Source organism: Leucopleurus acutus (assembly GCF_964270905.1).
Source record: "Leucopleurus acutus genome assembly, chromosome: 1".
NCBI classification, from domain to species: Eukaryota; Metazoa; Chordata; class Mammalia; order Artiodactyla; family Delphinidae; genus Leucopleurus; species Leucopleurus acutus.
The window spans coordinates 25378624-25396085 of NC_139142.1; the positions used below are offsets into that span (position 1 = coordinate 25378624).

The 17462-nt window shown below is 45.4% G+C and overlaps 1 protein-coding gene across 1 annotated transcript; it reads right to left on the reverse strand.

The window, feature by feature from the left end:
- Window positions 1-423: 423 nt before the first annotated feature.
- CIPC (CLOCK interacting pacemaker) lies at window positions 424-17171 on the reverse strand. Its single transcript, XM_082839840.1, has 4 exons — window positions 17112-17171; window positions 11616-11803; window positions 7330-7499; window positions 424-3973 (listed from the first exon to the last, which is right to left on the reverse strand). Exons 2-4 carry the CDS (start codon window positions 11749-11751, stop codon window positions 3080-3082), a joined length of 1200 nt encoding a protein of 399 aa, XP_082695966.1. The 5' UTR covers window positions 11752-11803; window positions 17112-17171; the 3' UTR covers window positions 424-3079.
- Between the last annotated feature and the right edge of the window lie 291 nt (window positions 17172-17462).

Here is a 17462-nt window from a genome sequence, read left to right on the forward strand (position 1 = left end):
GCTTGGAGATGCACTTGCTAAGGACCGCTCTGTGGTAAGAGAACTTCACTTGATACGGCTTTAGTTTATCCCAGGAGACGACTGTAGCGCTTCTGCCACTTAAAAATTCTGTTTGTGAAAGGGTCGTTATCAGATGGAGGAAATCACTGGATTGTATTCTCCTCTCTCTCCTCCCATCCTACCCAGTATAAACCTCCATGACTCCAGGGAAAGCTGCACTATCCATTTGCCTTAAGTGCCTGCATCTCCCTTAAGTTCACACCGGTGAGAGTCTGAACAATGAATTTCCACAAGTTCAGTAACTAATCCCAGTGTCCCCAAATGACACGAGTACGTATGTATGAAACCTAAATCAATCAAACATTTACTCTTGATTTCACTTAGCATTTTAAGCAGTTATAAAGCCCAAAGGCCAAATAGTTTTCAAGTAAGTGACTTTTATTTTTCTCTGACATTTCACAGTCAATTTCTACAAAACTTCATACTTCCTCAAAAGAATTCACATTTGGTAAATAAATCTCTACCCTAAAGAATTCATAGCTGGAAAAACACTTCAATATATGCACAAGAGTTACTTTTCTGCTGAAGGAATCATAGTAAAGTCAGACAATACCACAATCGATAAAAAGCAATGAGTGTATTAAATTACAAATGTCACCAAACTCCATTCCCATAACCAATTCAATCAGCAGCTCTTTCTAGATGTCTTTCAATACTGCCAACACAATCTGCCGAAACTTCTCTTAAGGGTTGGTTTGAGCTAATAAGAATGGCTTTTAGAAAAGAGCAGCTTTGCCACAGAACTTCATACCAGATCAAATCACGCACCACTAAAACCACTACTTACAGCCTCGTGAAACCAACGGAGATCCTTCCAGTCAACTCCGAGGTTCCTCCATTTGCCGATCTGGTTTCTGGCTCCACATGTCTGCTAGCCTCAGTGGATCTCTCCTTCCACGACCAGCTTCTCTAAGTGGCTTCATCTGCTTACTGCTCCACTAGGTAAAGAACACCCATGCTAAGAGCCCAGAGAGACTTCCACACTGAGTTACAACATCAGAGAAGAGCCGCGGGGTGGTGCTGCTTTTCCCTGTCACTCAGCAGTGAGGATCAATGACGGCTTTCATCGTCTTGTACCTGACAGGAGGGAATGCAAACCTTAATCTAGGAAGAAGAGTCCAAGACGCATAAAGCTCCACAGAGGGTTTTTTCTGAAGGAATAAATTTGGTTCTCAGCAAGTGTGTTCAGATTTTTGACTCAGTAAGACTCATGACTGGTGCCCAGGCTGCTCTGAAGGCACCTGTTTCTAGAGCTTTGCTGCCAAACATACTCTGCCAGAAAGGAAGCTTCCTAGCACGGCGTGCAGAGCAGAGTTCCTGCAGCACCACACAGATTCAGGGGAGGCAAAGGGTGTGGGCCAAGAGAAAAACAGTAAAAGGAGCAGAGTCTGCTTAAAGACACATTTGCTCTGATTTTTGAAATCTTTCAGAAAGCAAATGGCAGGTAATAATTCTGCATTTACCAGGAGAGTCTGAAGATTTTACTGAGTTGTTTACTTCTAAATTGGTCGTATCTAAATTGTGCATGTTTGAGAACAAAATGCAGGCAATCTGAAGCCTTGTAATTTTAAAACTATGTTCAGAGTTACAACTACCCAGCAAGCATGAGCATTAGCTTCTGGCCTTGGTAGAACTTCAAGAACATTTTCCTTGCAGAAAAGATGAAGTTGGTCATACAGAATTTCTTACTAAAGTAATTGGTACAAAGATTTTCAAGAGGATGACATTTTTAAATGGGAGGATAAAAAGCTGGCAACTTTACGACTTAGAAATCCAGTTTACAATGAGGCTGAAAGGGTGTGTATCATCTGCAAGTTCTCATAACACTCTCCACTTCTAGATGGACTTCACATAACCCACTACACCTTTGGCTTTGCAGCCAAATCCAATGCACGAAAGAAACACAGAAGACTGCTCCACGTCACCGTGACGTAAGACAAAGGAAAACTCTGGATGTGGAAAGAAAATGGATAACGTTTTCCAATTTTTTGTGGACTTAATGTCATAACCTTATGATGATTTTAATTCAAAGTTTATCAAGCTTAATAATCATTTCTTTCCTCTTTTGTAAAAACAAAGGGGGGAAAAAAGATGGTAGCAGAGGGCTGACTTGTATTACACAATCAGGAACCATGAAGCTCTCTTTTAGGATTTTCACATATAAGAAAATCTTCTTTTGCATTGTTTCAAAAGAAGAGAGAGAAAGAAAAAAGCATAAATTATCAGAATCTTCCAGCTCTCAACCAAGAGATGCTAGCCATTTCTCCTTTCTTCAGACTCTGAGTCAAAAAAGCAGTTCATCAACTGTAGCTCCAGATGGTCCTAAATCCATTCCATACTTTACAAATCTGAAATATTTCACCTACCAGTGTAACAGAAATCTGGCTTATGATGAAAGTGTACGAGTTAACGGTACCACCCCTTCCCCTTGACTTTCGAGTTTAAAGAAACAAAGCTTTAAGTGATTAAGTGCTTGCGTCCGAGGACCAATGTGTGCCCAGAGCATTTTAGGTTTCTCCCAAATGGCACAAGGCCTCGTAAAATGGAAACACCCTCCTCTTATATTTTCCTCTGTGACTAAGACCTTCAAGGGAAGATCCACGAAGGGCTCCTTATGTCACCCACTCCCTGGCTTGACAGGTGTCACTCTGTATGCTTGTCTGCATCACTGCATCCCTGATCACGCTTAGTGAGTGGGATGGTGGGAAGTGACAGCCAGAGGGGCCCCATACAAGCATCTTTCCCGCTTTGCACCGTGATCCATCGAAGTGCCTGCAGGCTAAGGAAGAGGGACTCGAGGACAATCTGAGGTCCTCAGTGGAACGGAGACAAAGGTAAACTGTGCACAGACCACAGGTTAAGACAGCAGCCAGGTATTGGCATGTGGCTTCGTAAGTGAACCGCTGAACAGTTTAAGTTTAAAAGGAAAGCTCTTACATAAGCTTTGGGAAACAGGAGTAGATGACGGTAAAAGAGTTAAAAAGAACCACTCAAGTAACAGGAAAATATGCCTTCTATGTTATATGTCTGGCTGATCGGAGAACGCTTCTAGGTCACTGCCAGGATGACCTGACCCTGATGTTAAAGACGCCTGCAGCTTGGCCCAAGCCTGAGGAGCCCTGCTCTTGGCGGCCTCGATAAATAGCCGGGTCTGCTCCTTTAGCTGGTCTAGTTCCACCTGAGTTGCCTGGTTCTGACGAATCAACTCCTTGGTTTTCAAAGTGATCTCCAGCAAACCGGATTTGTGTAGGACTACCAGGGTATTCTGAAAGCGCCTGTGCTTGCTCTGCCGCTGCTCTGAGAAGCTATCTGGGCTGCGGCAGAGGTGCTCTGCAGCCCACAGAGGGGAGCTGTAACTAGCTGACAGTGGGGACAGCGGGGAGCTGCTCTCCATCCCGTGCAGGGTACTGTCTGACGCACAGACAGGGCTGGCGGGGGAAGCAAAGGTCAGGCTGGGCGCTTTAGCCACATGGCTGCTGGACACTGGCTGAAGCGTCTGTGGACTTCCACCTGCCACCAGGCAGGGCACACCCTGAAGAGCTGAGTCCTCGGCAAGCTTGGTGCTGGGGGGCGCTGGCGTCGGGGGCCCGGGGGGGCCCGCACCAGTCTTGGTCGGCTCACTAGAAGACAGGCTTGGCCCCAGTCTCTCAGTGCAGATCTTCTTCTGCATCCCACCTTCTCCCCTTTCTTCTGGGCTGCGGGAGGGGCCCCTTTTGCCTGGGTGTGGGGCTATTTTGGTGTAAGAATTGAGAATAGGCAAGTAGTTCCTGGAGTCCGACTTTTTCTCACCAGCGTGACATGGGCTGACAGGAGACGGTACAGGTGGATGAAGCAATAAGAGCTGGGGCTGTGCCGAGATCACTTCAAAGGAGGGCTGCACAGACCACGACTGGAGCTGGGATGAGCTGCTGCCCTGAAGGGAAAAGCAAAGGCAAAGAGCAGCACACTACGTGTTACCTGCAGCTGTCCAAGAGGCACAGCACATACTCAGATATAAGTACAGAGCCTGCCTCACACACGGGGTGGCCCTTCTTAGCATGACTGGAGATGTGGCTTAAAAATTCATTTGGGGCTGACATCATATTTTTTTTTTTTTAAGGGAAAACTGGAGGAAATAGCTATCTTTATTCAAGTGCTATCACTTGAGAAAAAGAAACTGTAGGAAGGTCGTGAAGTAGTGACACAGTTAAGGTCACAAGTAAGGCAATAAAAGTATGGATAGGGGACTTCCCTGGTGGTCCAGTGGCTAAGACTCCACGCTTCCACTGCAGGGGACGCGGGTTCGATCCCTGGTGGGGGAACTAAGATCCCGCATGCCGTGCAGTGCAACAAAAAGAAGTTTTTTAATAAATAAAAATTTTAAAATTTAAACATTTAAAAAATTTTTAAAAATTTAAAAAATTTAAAAAAAGGATGGATAGTACAATTTGCTGGCATAAGTTAAAATGTGCTAATCTCAATACTATAAATGTGACTTCACCCCAGTCTATCTTCATTTAGTTACATCTGGAACCTCTTTTACCTGAAAACAACTTTTGATTAAACAGTTACGTATTGTCAGGAGTCCATGGGCCCCTGTATTTAAGGCAATAACGCCCGGCTACCACAAAGCTCTGCAAGGCAGGAAGAGCCACCGTGTACGGGTGCTCACCACAGGCTAGCACTGGGTGTGATGTGTCGCCTGAGCTGTCTCACGGAATCGCCATAATGATCCCATGAGGTAGTTATCATTTCCTTTCACAAACAGGAAACTGAGGCTTAGGAAGTTGAAATAACTTGCTTTCAGTCCCCAAGCTACTAAGTGGTGAAGATGGGATTCCATCCTCTGACTCTAAAACCCATCCAAACCGTTCTGCTACATTGCTTTTGCTCTATTACTGCTCAATTATACATTTTAATTTTTAATTAAAGTACTGATTCAGACAGTAATCTAATAAAGAAGGGCATGGCTACTTTTCTCATGTATGTATTCATTTAAAAGATGGACTCAGACTCTTTATTACAAGGACTTTCCATGAACTTGTCTCTAATATTTAAAAGCCAGTCCAATTCCAACCCAGGCCCAGAGATATGAGTGTAGATGAGGCTACAGGCAGAGAGAGAACCTGACAGAGGCTCTTACCCTTAGTGCAGTCATGTGATTTATCTGAGGAAAGCGATGGACTGTGCTCCCACACCGGCACCTGATTTGCATACATTTCAGCTTCTTGGATACCTGCTTAGGAACTCCTGGCCAAGTTCAACTACAGTTCATCTCCTGTGCAAAGGCTGGGATGACCTGGAGAGTCCATTCTGGAGCCCTCTTGGTGTTCAAATACACTCTGGATGTCCATAAGCAAGCAACGCTGGGCCTAGCAACCACACTCCCCCGTCAGAGGAGATACAAAAATCAGGGGTCTTTCAAAGAAGAGATCAGCCTCGTCCAGGTCAGTCAAGAGCAGAACTTCAGGCTGTCCCCCTGCTCACTCATGCCATAAGGGTTGACCTACGAGGCAAATGGATCCAGAAAATACCTAACTCGTTGCTTTCCCAAGCTGATTTCACTGGATTATTCTTCCTAATGCTATTGTTATGCCCACTTAGATACTTAGCTTATTTGTTCTAATTTAGATTTTACAAGGTACCATTCTTACTGAGATCACCTGAGGGAATACCAGACAAGACTTTAGACTTGGATAGGATCTCAGAATCATAGGGTCTTGGATAGGATCTCTAGAATCAATCCTAGCTTCATGTTAAAGATGCAGAAAATGAAGTTCACGGTGATTAAGTAATTGTGTGTAAGATCACGCAGTCTGGTGACAGAACTGGAATCAGAGCCTCAAAAGAAAAATCCTAAAACCAAGCAGCAATAATTAAGACATTATGCAATAAGCAGAGATTTTAAGAAGTGTATAATGCTTTCAGTTTGGAATGTGCTGGATTCTAGCATATGTGAAAAAACAAAACTCCTAGCCTGCTCCATCAGGTCAGTCTGCCCCCAAGCCTCCTGTCTCCCGGTCAAGTCCAGCAGCCTTCCCAGTGGGTCTCTGTCCCGAAGGAGATGGCTCTGCTGGACCCGCCCACTCACCCTGCAACAGCCCTCTGGAGCTGCCGGCCTCGCCCACAACAATCAACAAAGATGCCTAAGAAAGAGTGACCAGGGGGCCAGAGAGGAAGGCAGGGAGGAAAGAGCAGGAGACAGGAAGCCCTGAGAAGCACCGGTGGGGCCTGGACAATCTCATTTGGGCTCCGTTTCATGTCTTTATTCTCTCGCCTCATTTCGGCGAGGAGAGCTGTGCTTCCAGCTGAGATGTGATCTGCCAAGCAAACATCTGCAAATTCTTTTTGCAAACTCACCAGGTTGCCTTGTTGAAAATCAGTTTGTGTTGTTCAGCAATAACTAGGTAATAGTTAAGACATTAAGGTCTCCTGTCAGGCTAGAGCCACGTTCTTCTACCTAAGGTGGGAAGGTCAACAACATACAGCCAGATTTCAGCCTTCACTAGCTTTGAGCAGCCGCATCAACAGACCCATGCGAGGACTGATCTATTTTAGAGCAAAGTAGGGTAAGGTTACACGTTCTTCAAGTTCATATGATTGGGTTGTTTGTTCCCAACACTGGGGCTTAGCTTAGATTTTTATCTAAATCTTCTTTTCTTTCGTATCTAGACAATAATCACATAATTTGCATAGTTATATAAGGAAGCCTGAAACAGGGTTATTTTTCAATTCCTCAGCAATGCTGGGTGGAGTCTGCTGGTATAGCCATGCCTAAGCCAAAGAGCTCCCTTCTCACTAATGACATAGCTTTGGCTGATTACTAAGAAAGTGCTCAGAATGTAACATGAGAAACAGGGAAATAAATTGCCTCTACTTCTCAAAAAAATATTTCTAAAAGTCCCAGTCAAATTAAAAAGAGATCCTCTTGATTCTACCTTAAATTCTGTCATATCTTAGCACGCACTACAGAAGTTAGGACATTTCTGCTTGGTTCCGTTTAACACGACTAAAGTATTCCAGATCGCTTTGGACAAACTAGGGATACAGAAATAAAATAGTCTTACTATCTGGAAAATGAGGACACATGTGATGACTCTCGTATTCCTTTTTCAAACACCGTCAGTAGTTGAAAGGACACATCCTCTTCCCAGCACAGAAGCGCGTGTTGGTGTGGTGCTGGGGGTCTGCTTCTCGCATCTCTCCTTGACAGAGAGGGAGAAGCTCTGTGCACAGGAAGCTCAGAAACCCTGGCGTGCAAAGAAGTTATGAGAGCTCAGTCCTCCTCACCTGTTTGACCAGCACGTTCTTCATGACAACCATGGGGGCCAGTGTTGGGAAGGCACCGCTCGCAGGCTTGGCGCTCGGCCTTGGCCTGTCTTCTCGGCTCCAGCCTAAGGCGCTCAGCATGTCCTCAGACTCCATCTGCTCTGCCGAGCTCAGGCATTCAGAGCTCCCATCTGGTGGGCGGAAAAATGGTCAGTTCACTCAGGCTCTTAACCAATCCTCCTGGGGAGCCCTGGACCCCACGAAACGGAATGGAACATCTGTGGTATGTGTTTTTGTGAATTTTTCTGAGGAGGAGGTATCTAACTTTCACTGGATTCTCAATGGGAGCCGTAATTATCCCTCCCATCCCAAAAGATTGAGAATCACTGCCCTAGGACAGCTGACTGCCCTTCTAACTCTATTACAGACAGAAGCCTGCATCCATTTGGGTTCATGAGAAAGTAACCATCACCCGTCTACAGGAGAAGTGGGTAAAGCCTTCGAAGTTAGCTCATTACTTTTAAGAATCTGTGGTTGAAAGGGAAGAGGAGTGTGCGTGTGACTTGGGGCAAGGTTAATAAGACCTTTAGAGGCCCTGGGCACTACATGATGTAACAATAACAACAAAAACAAAACCAACCTATAAAACCTCAAGACTTACCTCCACTCTGAAATTAAAATAGCTTCCTCCTAAGTTTTCTAACTGTAAAATTCTGGATAAGTTCATCAAGATGAGGTTTACAATGTGTCTTTCTTTGTTTTCCTCCTCCACCCAGTTAAGCACCTCCTTTGTTAGTGTCCTAAATGCACGCTGAGTGTGCCCACTGGGGGTTCTGCACAATGGGTGATGGAAAGATACTCTCTGCCACAATGAAAAGAAGGCTGCTCTATGTGAAATCCATACAGAAAGGGCTTAATTAGCTCCCTGCTGGAGTAAACCAAGAGACTGCAGTAACCCTGCCAGCGAGGAGTCTGGGAATACCCGAAATGCTCATCAAGAATCTCAGAGTCGTCTGGATGAGGCAGGACTGGAATGTGACTGTAATTCAGAAGAGAGCAACTGTCAACACTTGCATTTAATCAGATTCTCCAAAGATGCTTTTTAGAAATTACTGGTGTTGGGGTCTTCCCCTCACTCTACTGAGTTGATTTATCTGGTGTCCAGGCACGTGTTATTTTCACAAAGCACTACAAGTAATCCAAATGTGCACCTCTAGTTAAGAACTATTAGGCCAGAAACAAAGGACTTCAGAAGAAAAGTGCGTACCTTGTACATGTATCTTGGTTTCTAAATGTCATTCTGCACAAAAAGGAAACCAGGGCTCCTTGGAGAAATGGCCGATATCTTTGGCAGGGAAGGTGCAAGATGAGCCTGGACATCTTACTGTCCCAGAAAGCAAGGAAGTGCTCCAACACAAATGGGGACATGTCAAAGACACAGGCGCCACCTAGAAGGGACTCCCACTGACCAAATGTGGGGCAATTTGAGTATCAAAAATAATAATGATAATGGATTGACAAACAAAATCACAAAAAAATTCCGTGAATCCACAGTGATGCTCTAAAAAGGGGGCAGAGGAGAGAAGTACTTCTTTAGAGAAGATGACTGTCAGCTAATAAAATATACAAGGAATGATAGAATTAGATCACCATTTTCAGACCACAAATGTAATTGGTTCAGGCAAGGATCATCAATGGATGCTAAAATCACTAGTCAAGAGTCTGCTGGGGAACAGGACAGTCACACAATCTCAAAGTATCATCCCATAAATTGCTCATTAATTACAAAGAGAAAAGAGTACTTTTGCAATAAAGAAATCTGGTATACATCTACTCCTTTAATCAGAGTGTCACCAAGAATAAGACACACTTAGGAGTCACCTTATGTGTTGCAATGAGAAGGATAGAACATCAAAAATTTAGTTTTCTATTAAAAAAAATGTTTAGCCTATTTCTGATAATGGGGAAGCTACCAGAGAAATCCAGTGTGAAACATTCTACAAAACAACAGGCCTAACTCCTTTAAAGATGACGATGTCCCGAAAAAAAGAACGGGAAGACGAAGGAGCTGGTCTAGACTAAATAAGATTTAAAAGACAGGGACAGAGCTTCTCTGGTGGCACAGTGGTTAAAAATCCACCTGCCAAGGCAGGGGACACTGGTTCAAGCCCTGGTCCGGGAAGATCCCACATGCCGCGGAGCAACTAAGCCTGTGCACCACAACTACTGAGCCTGTGCTCTAGAGCCCGCGAGCCACAACTACTGAGCCCACGTGCCACAACTACTGAAGCCCATGCGTCTAGAGCCTGTGCTCCGCAACAAGAGAAGCCACCGCAGTGAGAAGCCCACGCAGCACAACGAAGGGTAGCCCCAGCTCGTCGCAACTAAAGAAAACCCGTGCAGCAAAGACCCAACACAGCCAAAAATTAAATAAATAAATAAATTTTAAAATTAAAAAAAAAAAAAGACAGGGACAATTAAATGAAATGCACAGCCTTCAACTGGGTTCTGGACCCAAAACAAACAAATGTACAAAAAGATTAACAATTATAAAGGCCACTATTGGGACAATGGGAAAAATCTCAATATGGACTACAGCTAATTAATCATGGCAAATTACATCACATTCCAAGGTAACTGGACCGATAACTCAGGCACTGACGAAACCACTGGCACCTGGCCCAGATGTGGCTGAAGGTATTCACTAGGGCCACTTTCTGGAGCACAGTGAATCTGGGTATTTTTGATACTGCCTTATGTGAACAGCACAATACTTCTTAAGGCACTTCTGCATAGAGAATAGGAAACTTTCAGAAAAACTATCCAGACTTTGGGACATGCTACAGAACAGCTGGTCTGACAGAACTGAAGTTATTGGAAGAAGTATCAAAATGGCCACAGTATTGAGAATAACAGGGCGTGGGAGTATGGTTAATGTTTGTTTTCTTCTTTGCATGTACCTAAATTTCTAAGCTTCTGCCATGAGCATATATTACCTTCATGATATGAAAAACAGACAAAAAACAAACACGATATTAAAAGAAAGAAAGAAAAAAGACACTAGGCCTGCAAAGTTTCCCAAACCTGTCTGATCACAGGAATCACCAGAGACACTTGTAAAAATATAAAACTCACATTCCGGGTCCTCCCCCAGACCCTCAATATCACAGTCTCCAGAAGAGGGGTCTGGTGATCAGTATTTTTAACAAATGCCTCAGACGAGCCTTATGATGAGGCAAGCTTCGGAAACAATGCTAAAAGATTGAGAAGAAAAACCCAAAGGGCTATAAACCTGCCCTCCCTTCCCTGAACTGCCCTTATTCTAATCCCTAGGACGGTGCTCTGTTCCTCTGAGAAACAGTCTATTTATAATTTGGCTTCCCGTGCAGCATACCTACAGGGAGAAAATACACCAATCTAAGGATGACTGAGTTCTAGTTTTCCTAACAGCTGCATTTCTCACTATAAATTAATAAATCAACACGGTGGATTGGGAAGTCTCTGTGGGCTGGATAATATAAATCTTTCTCCAGGAGAGGGCTCCACTCTCAGGATGCTAACCCAGCCAGAATCCCCTGGCATCACCCCTCTGCCTCCCCTGGGCCAAAATGTTTACACTAGAGCCATACTTAAGCCACTACTCTCACACCTGGAAATAAAAAAGCCTCGGCACAAAATTAAAAGATTTACTGGGTGTGCAACTAGTCCTTTCAGATAAAGTTTAAGACAAACCAATAAGGAAAACTGTCTTGCTTTCTTGTCTCTAACAGATACCCAAGTTTGGAATAGGGCCAGGAGGCTCATAGTCCAAAGACAAAAGGCACAAATACTGGCAGGGATGGGTTATGGGGGGAAATGTTTTTAAACACAGCAAACACTTTCTCAGCAAAAAAGTTATCTTAACAAATTATATACTACTTTTGTTTAATTTGTTATATGTGGGGACAACATGCCAGTATTTTTCCCTGCAATGTAACTATTCCTATGAAAAAGGAGGTAAGACAATAGAATTATGAGTATTTAAATATATTTTTCCAGTAGCCACTTGCCACAGTTGGAAATACAAGATTTAAAGTTGAGAGTCTAAGTGGAAAAAAGATGTCATATCGTTCCTTCAGAACTAACCCCACTGTGACTGGGATGAGTACCCCGCCATATGGCAACAGAATCACCATTTGAAGAGATCAGAAAACTATTTCTCCTGTGGGTGAAATCTTCCCATCCTTATCACACAAATGAGTTTTTACGGAGGACGTTTTTCAGGCAAATCATTCATTCCAATGTAGAAATGATAAGGTATTTTTAACCTGAAAATCCAGAGTCCTTATCTGACTCAGCAGCTGCCACGCCGAGTTGACGAGACACTCTTTTCATCTCTGGGCCTTTGCTCAGTTTGGCTGAGAGCCTTCTAGAGCCCTCTCTGGATGGGTTCTTCCTCTCCATGTTTTACTGGGCTGGAAGTGCATTCGTCAGTACTCTTTTCATCTGGACTGCCCTGTGAAAAACAATTACAGAAGAAGTCATTGCCTGAAGAGCTGAGACAGGTGAGGCAAATGGTGAGTAAACTAAGGGCAAAGAACACCAGCGGCGCCCACTTGCTCTGTGTGCACTTTCTCAGCGGTCTCAGCTGACAAAGGCTACAAGTTTACTCAACAGTAGAATGGTTTCCACCCAAAAGGAGGTTCACTGTCCTCTCGCTGCCCTCTAATTCTATTACAAATGCAAAGCATACAAACCACATTCTCAGTGGAAGCTTTGTAGACTGCTAACAAAGGCACATTTGATTAGGCTTTCTGGAATGCTCCCTGAGGGAGGAAAGCAGAGGGGATGCCCACCTCGGACCAGGCTTGCCTCCCAGGATACATCTGCAGGCCTGGGACTTTCTGCCACCTCCCAGAATGTAGTTTCTCAAATTAACTTTCCACTTCTTTGAATGAGGTAGTGAACAGAGTAAAAACAACTCCTTATATATGCATGCTACATTTTGGCTTAAAAAGCACTTCTATGCACACATAAGACCATATGTAATAGTGTTTTGATTCCACAAACGCCCATAACATTATTGCTGCTAAGGTTCTTTCCTTGAGCCTCACAATGTCCTCCTCAGTTGCTATCCCACTTTACAGAGGAGGAAGTTGAGGCTCAGATAAGTTACATTCAGTCATTTAAAAATATATATTGGACTTCCCTGCTGGTGCAGTCGTTAAGAATCCACCTGCCAATGCAGGGGACACAGGTTCAAGCCCTGGTCCAGGAAGATCCCACATGACACACAGCAACTAAGCCCATGCGCCACAACTACTGAGCCCGTGCACCACAACTACTGAGCCCATGCACCATAACTATTGAAGCCCGCACGCCTAGAGCCCAAGCGCCTAGAGCCCGTGCTCTGCAACAAGAAAAGCCACGACAATGAGAAGCCCACGCACTGCGACGAAGAATAGCCCCCACTCGCCACAACTAGAGAAAGCCCACATGCGGCAACGAAGACCCAACGCAGCCAAAAATAAATAAATAAATAATTTTAAATAAATAAATAAAAAAAAATATTTATCACGTGCCCGCTATGAACCAGGCATCGTGCTAGGAATGGGGGTATAGAGTGAATCAAACAGACCTGGTCGCCCACTTCTTGGAAAGAAGCCTAGATTTGATCCAGCGATACACAGCTAGTCCAAAGCAGATCCAGAACTAGGCTAGCAGTGCAAAGTATGAGAGCAATGAGCCCTTCAAGGTATTTTAACACGGCCCTCTGAATCGCCAAGGGATGCCAGCTGTAAGGATACTGCAGGGATAAAGAGAACAGGGGACCAACAGGGAAAACAATAATAATAATGGAACTGCAAAGTGCTACAGTCTGAATGTTTGTGTCCCCCCAGAATTCATCTATGAAATCCTGCCTCCCAAAGATGACGGTATCAGGAGGTGGGGCTTAAGTCATGAGGGCTTCACCTCATGGGATTAGAGCTTTACAAGAGGCTCCAGAGAGGTCCCTAGCGCCTTCCACCACAGTCAGCGAGAAGTCTGTGACCTGAAAGAGGGCTTTCCCTGGACCATGCTGGCACCCTGAGCTTGGACTTTCAACCTCTAGAACTGTGAGAAATAAATTTCTGTGGTTTATAAGCTACCCAGTCTGCGGTATTTTGTTATGACAGCCCAAATGGACTAAGATAGTAGGTTTAAGCAACACCCAGTGGCGTTTTTATTCACAATCCATTCTCGACTCCATCCATTTGTCCTTCTGAGTAGAGGGAAACATGGCCCCCTGCCAAACAGCACTGTATCTGAAATACCCTGAAAATGCCGAGTGTGAACATTTCTGCTAATACAGGATCTAGCGAAGAACATTAACTACTCCAGAAGCAGAGGAGGGATTCAACATAAAATTAAATAGAAGACAAGGAGGTTTACAGGCAGCCCTGAGAAACCCTCTTGCTCATACTTTTGCATACGGTAGAAGTGGACTAAAGGGAACGCACACTGATCAGAATTTTAAACTCAATTCCAAGTAAACATTATTTTGTACCATATCTAACTCATTTAAGGGGACTGGTTTCCCCATTCAATCCATGTCAACCAAGCACTCTTTGACAGACCACGTTTAGTACTACGTGCATGAAAGATAAACAATGGCACTGTCACATCTTGCATGACACTATGCAAAAGCACATGTCTCTACTGGACGGCTATGAAGTTTGACAGCATGGAAAATCCAGTTTAAAAAGCAGAATAAAATGTAAGACTATCTCTAATTAAATCAGGATCCTTTTGTATGAAACCCAACAAACGTACATAGTTTCATTTTCCTGAAATAATATTGTCTGAAAGTGAATGGAGGGCTTTTTCAAAAATGGAAGCAGACATCGGTGATGGATGGGCAATTAGACTTGAATTCAGTCTGAACCTACTATTGACTTAGATGAGGAAGATAGCTCATGTTAGCTGCAACTAATTAAGACCCTGACAAAGTTTCACAATATCTTATGAAATGGATTATTTCACAGGCATTTTAGATAAAGCACTTCAACTTCTACAATCCTTGTGACAAGACAACGAACAAGGTCTTGCTACTGTTATTAAAGTGTAGTCAACGGAGCTACAGAAAATACACAGGAATTTATCTGGCTCATCTGAGAGTAGGACAATATTGGTTGTGGAATCAAAATGCTGAAACGGTGACGTTAAAAGGAGAACAGATGCTAAAATTTTAGATCCTGGGGAACTGGTGGCAATTGGAAATAAAGAATGCATAATCTACTTTAGAATAGTAAACTGACTACTTTGGACGTGGAAGCCTCTGTCCTAAGTAAAGTTCTCTTCAAGCAGCAGATAGTCTTAGTGTCCCAGGGAAGTTCAAGTGGGAAAGCGAATGAAGGGCTACATGCCATCTTGACCTATTCTCCCTGAGAGAGGCACTTCCCTCCTGGGAGTGACGCTGAGGACGTCAATTAGCCAGTGAACAACAGACCCATTCATACACAGCACCAGACGAGGCCCTCGATAAGAGAGAGGCAGAGTGATGGCATTTACTACTGGTGCTCTCAAACCCAGGGCCACACCAATGGCGAAGTTTGAAAACCTCAAGAAAAATTTTTTTTGCCTCTTCAGTATTATTTTACAATAAAGTTAGATGCTCATAAGCTGACCAGGGGTTGAAAATGGGTTACCAAGCTCATGCCCACTGTGCCATCTCTGCTTCCTGGCACAAACTGGAAACCACTACGACTGCCCTACAAACATCTCAGATCCTCAGAAGCCTAACTCTGCATTAGGAGGACTCCAAGTTAAGCTTGGATTGACCCTAAATGGGCCTCTTACGAGTGCACATGTAACACACTGTCCAAAAGGTTCTCACAGAGAATATACACTAAAACTCACAGTGGAAAGTGAATCAATGAATCTAGAGGTTTACGTAAATAGGTATAAGATAAAATTCTAGCAAGTGCTCCACAGCACTTGTTTCTTCTATTTATGCACTTCTTACATTAGAGTCTAATTATCTGTTCGTCTCTTCAACCTCAAGGGTTGTCTTTTCATCTTTGCAACCTCAGCGCCCAACAATTAATGTGTGAGGTACTCACAGAATAATAAATTGCAACAACTCTTCTGTCGTGCTGAGTCTTGCTGACAGCCCTAGCAGCTTTAGCTGTCACCAAAATACCTGAACAGCTTGAAGGTCAAGAGTCTGCATTTCCAAACACCACGGTCACCTCACGTCCAGGTCTGGTCTCCTGCAGGAAACAGGTATCTCATCCACCCCTTATTCTAAGCTGAAACCTCAGGGGTAAATCCAGCAACCAAATTAGAGGTTGGTCTAATCCACAAACAATCTCTATGGAGATTTAGGCCTATGATAAAAAGGAGACCCAAGGTGTACAAGGGAAGGATCTGAAATGCTGCTCACAGATCTCTCCTTTTATAGATACTTGGCAACTTTCCTGAGAGCTCAAGTTCTTTTTAAAATGTGTCATGTGTTTAACAGGCATGCATGAACAGAGGTGTGAGGTGAAAGCCCAAGCAGAGGCTTAAATACAGTAAAGCGACAAGGCCATAGAAAATCAAGACCTTACCGCCCAGAAAGCCATGAGTAATTGCTGGAATTATAAATACATTACTAGGTTTTCTCTGAAGTCATTTTCTCTTGGTCTGCATATTCAGAGATGCCATTCTGGGGGAATGTCTGTGGATTTTTTAACAAAGGAGGAAAAAAAGCCCGTCTACCTAAATCTCTAATATTCATCTTCCCCTTCACATCCATTTCCATGCTCCAGCTTGGCTGCAAATCCACGTCAAAGATCCTGAACATACAATGTCCTCTGTTTGGAACCTGGTATGGCTCATTCCACTCTCCTCTTTCAAAGAGAAGATAAGATTAGAGAACTTCCTCAAATCCCCTGCTTGGAGAAGGGTTCACAGTTAACAGTGCCCACCCACCCCCCATTCGCACCAGCCCACGATGCATCTGTGCCAGACAGCAGGAGCGCCCTCCAGGCATCCACCAGCCTGCCAGCTCAGCAGGGCAGAACTGGGCAGACCCTAGGACTGTGCTGTGACTGGCATACCACCAGCCTCCCAGGGCAAACGCCCAGGCAACGCTTACTGCCAGGACTTGGGCAATAACAGGGAGCCTGGCTGCGGCCTGTGCCCTGGGCCTGGATCAGAGCTCCTCTGAACCCGCCCACACTAACCACTAACTCCTTACTTGGCAATGCCCACCTTCTCTCCCACCTCCCCATCCCCTGGCACCACGCCTGGCATGCTGGTCACCCAGGGGAAAGAACCAGCCAAGTGGGTGACAGCAAGTCTCAGAAAAAGACAGCACACCTGTGCCCCGGGCCCAGAACAGAGCACTAACCCTCATCCCCAAACGGGAGGCCCAGGACCCTCACAGGGTTACCAGCTCCCGCGCTCACTCACCTGCCCATTCCCTGCCCCTCTGCTCACAGCACGGCGGGCCTCCAAGCGCTCCCCCGCCGGGATGCCCAGCCGGCTGTTGCCCCCAGGGCTAGACCAGGGCTCACCCGCCCTAACAGTCTTACCCCAATTGCTCCCCACACACAGCCCCCTCCTCACCCGCGATCTCCTCTGCCACGCAGTCCTGACCCTCGCAGCAAAACCGACCAACTAAATGGGGGAGGAACGCAACACCCCCTGCTCCCATCATCTGGCCCTCTGTCCCCAGAAAGTCCCGGCTCTGCCTCTTGACTACCTTGCTTCCCTTCTTCTCTCCCCTACTCCCACTTCCTTTTCCCACGCTCCTCGCCCAAACCCTCCCCCTTCACCCTCAGCCCTCCTTTTCTCACCTAGGACCGAGGTCGCCGCTCCGCGACCGGACGACCCGCGAGTAGAGTGGCGCATGCGCGAGCCCGGCCCCGCGGCTCCATGACAACCCCGTTGTCGTCGGGTCTCAAGCTATCCCCCAGTCCTCCCGCCCATTTCTCCTCCCCCCCAGCCTCCGCGACGGCTTTCGCCAGCCACGTGACACGGCTCGGACGACCCGGCACCACAGAGACTGCTCGCTGTTCTCCTAGAAGGGCCCTTGGCGGCGCCCGCTGTTTCGTCTCCGCCGGAAGATGACGTCGGCACGCCTATCAGGGAGGCGCGGGCGTCCTTAAGAGGTCGGCGCGCTCTCCGCGGAAGGTGGGTGTCTCTAT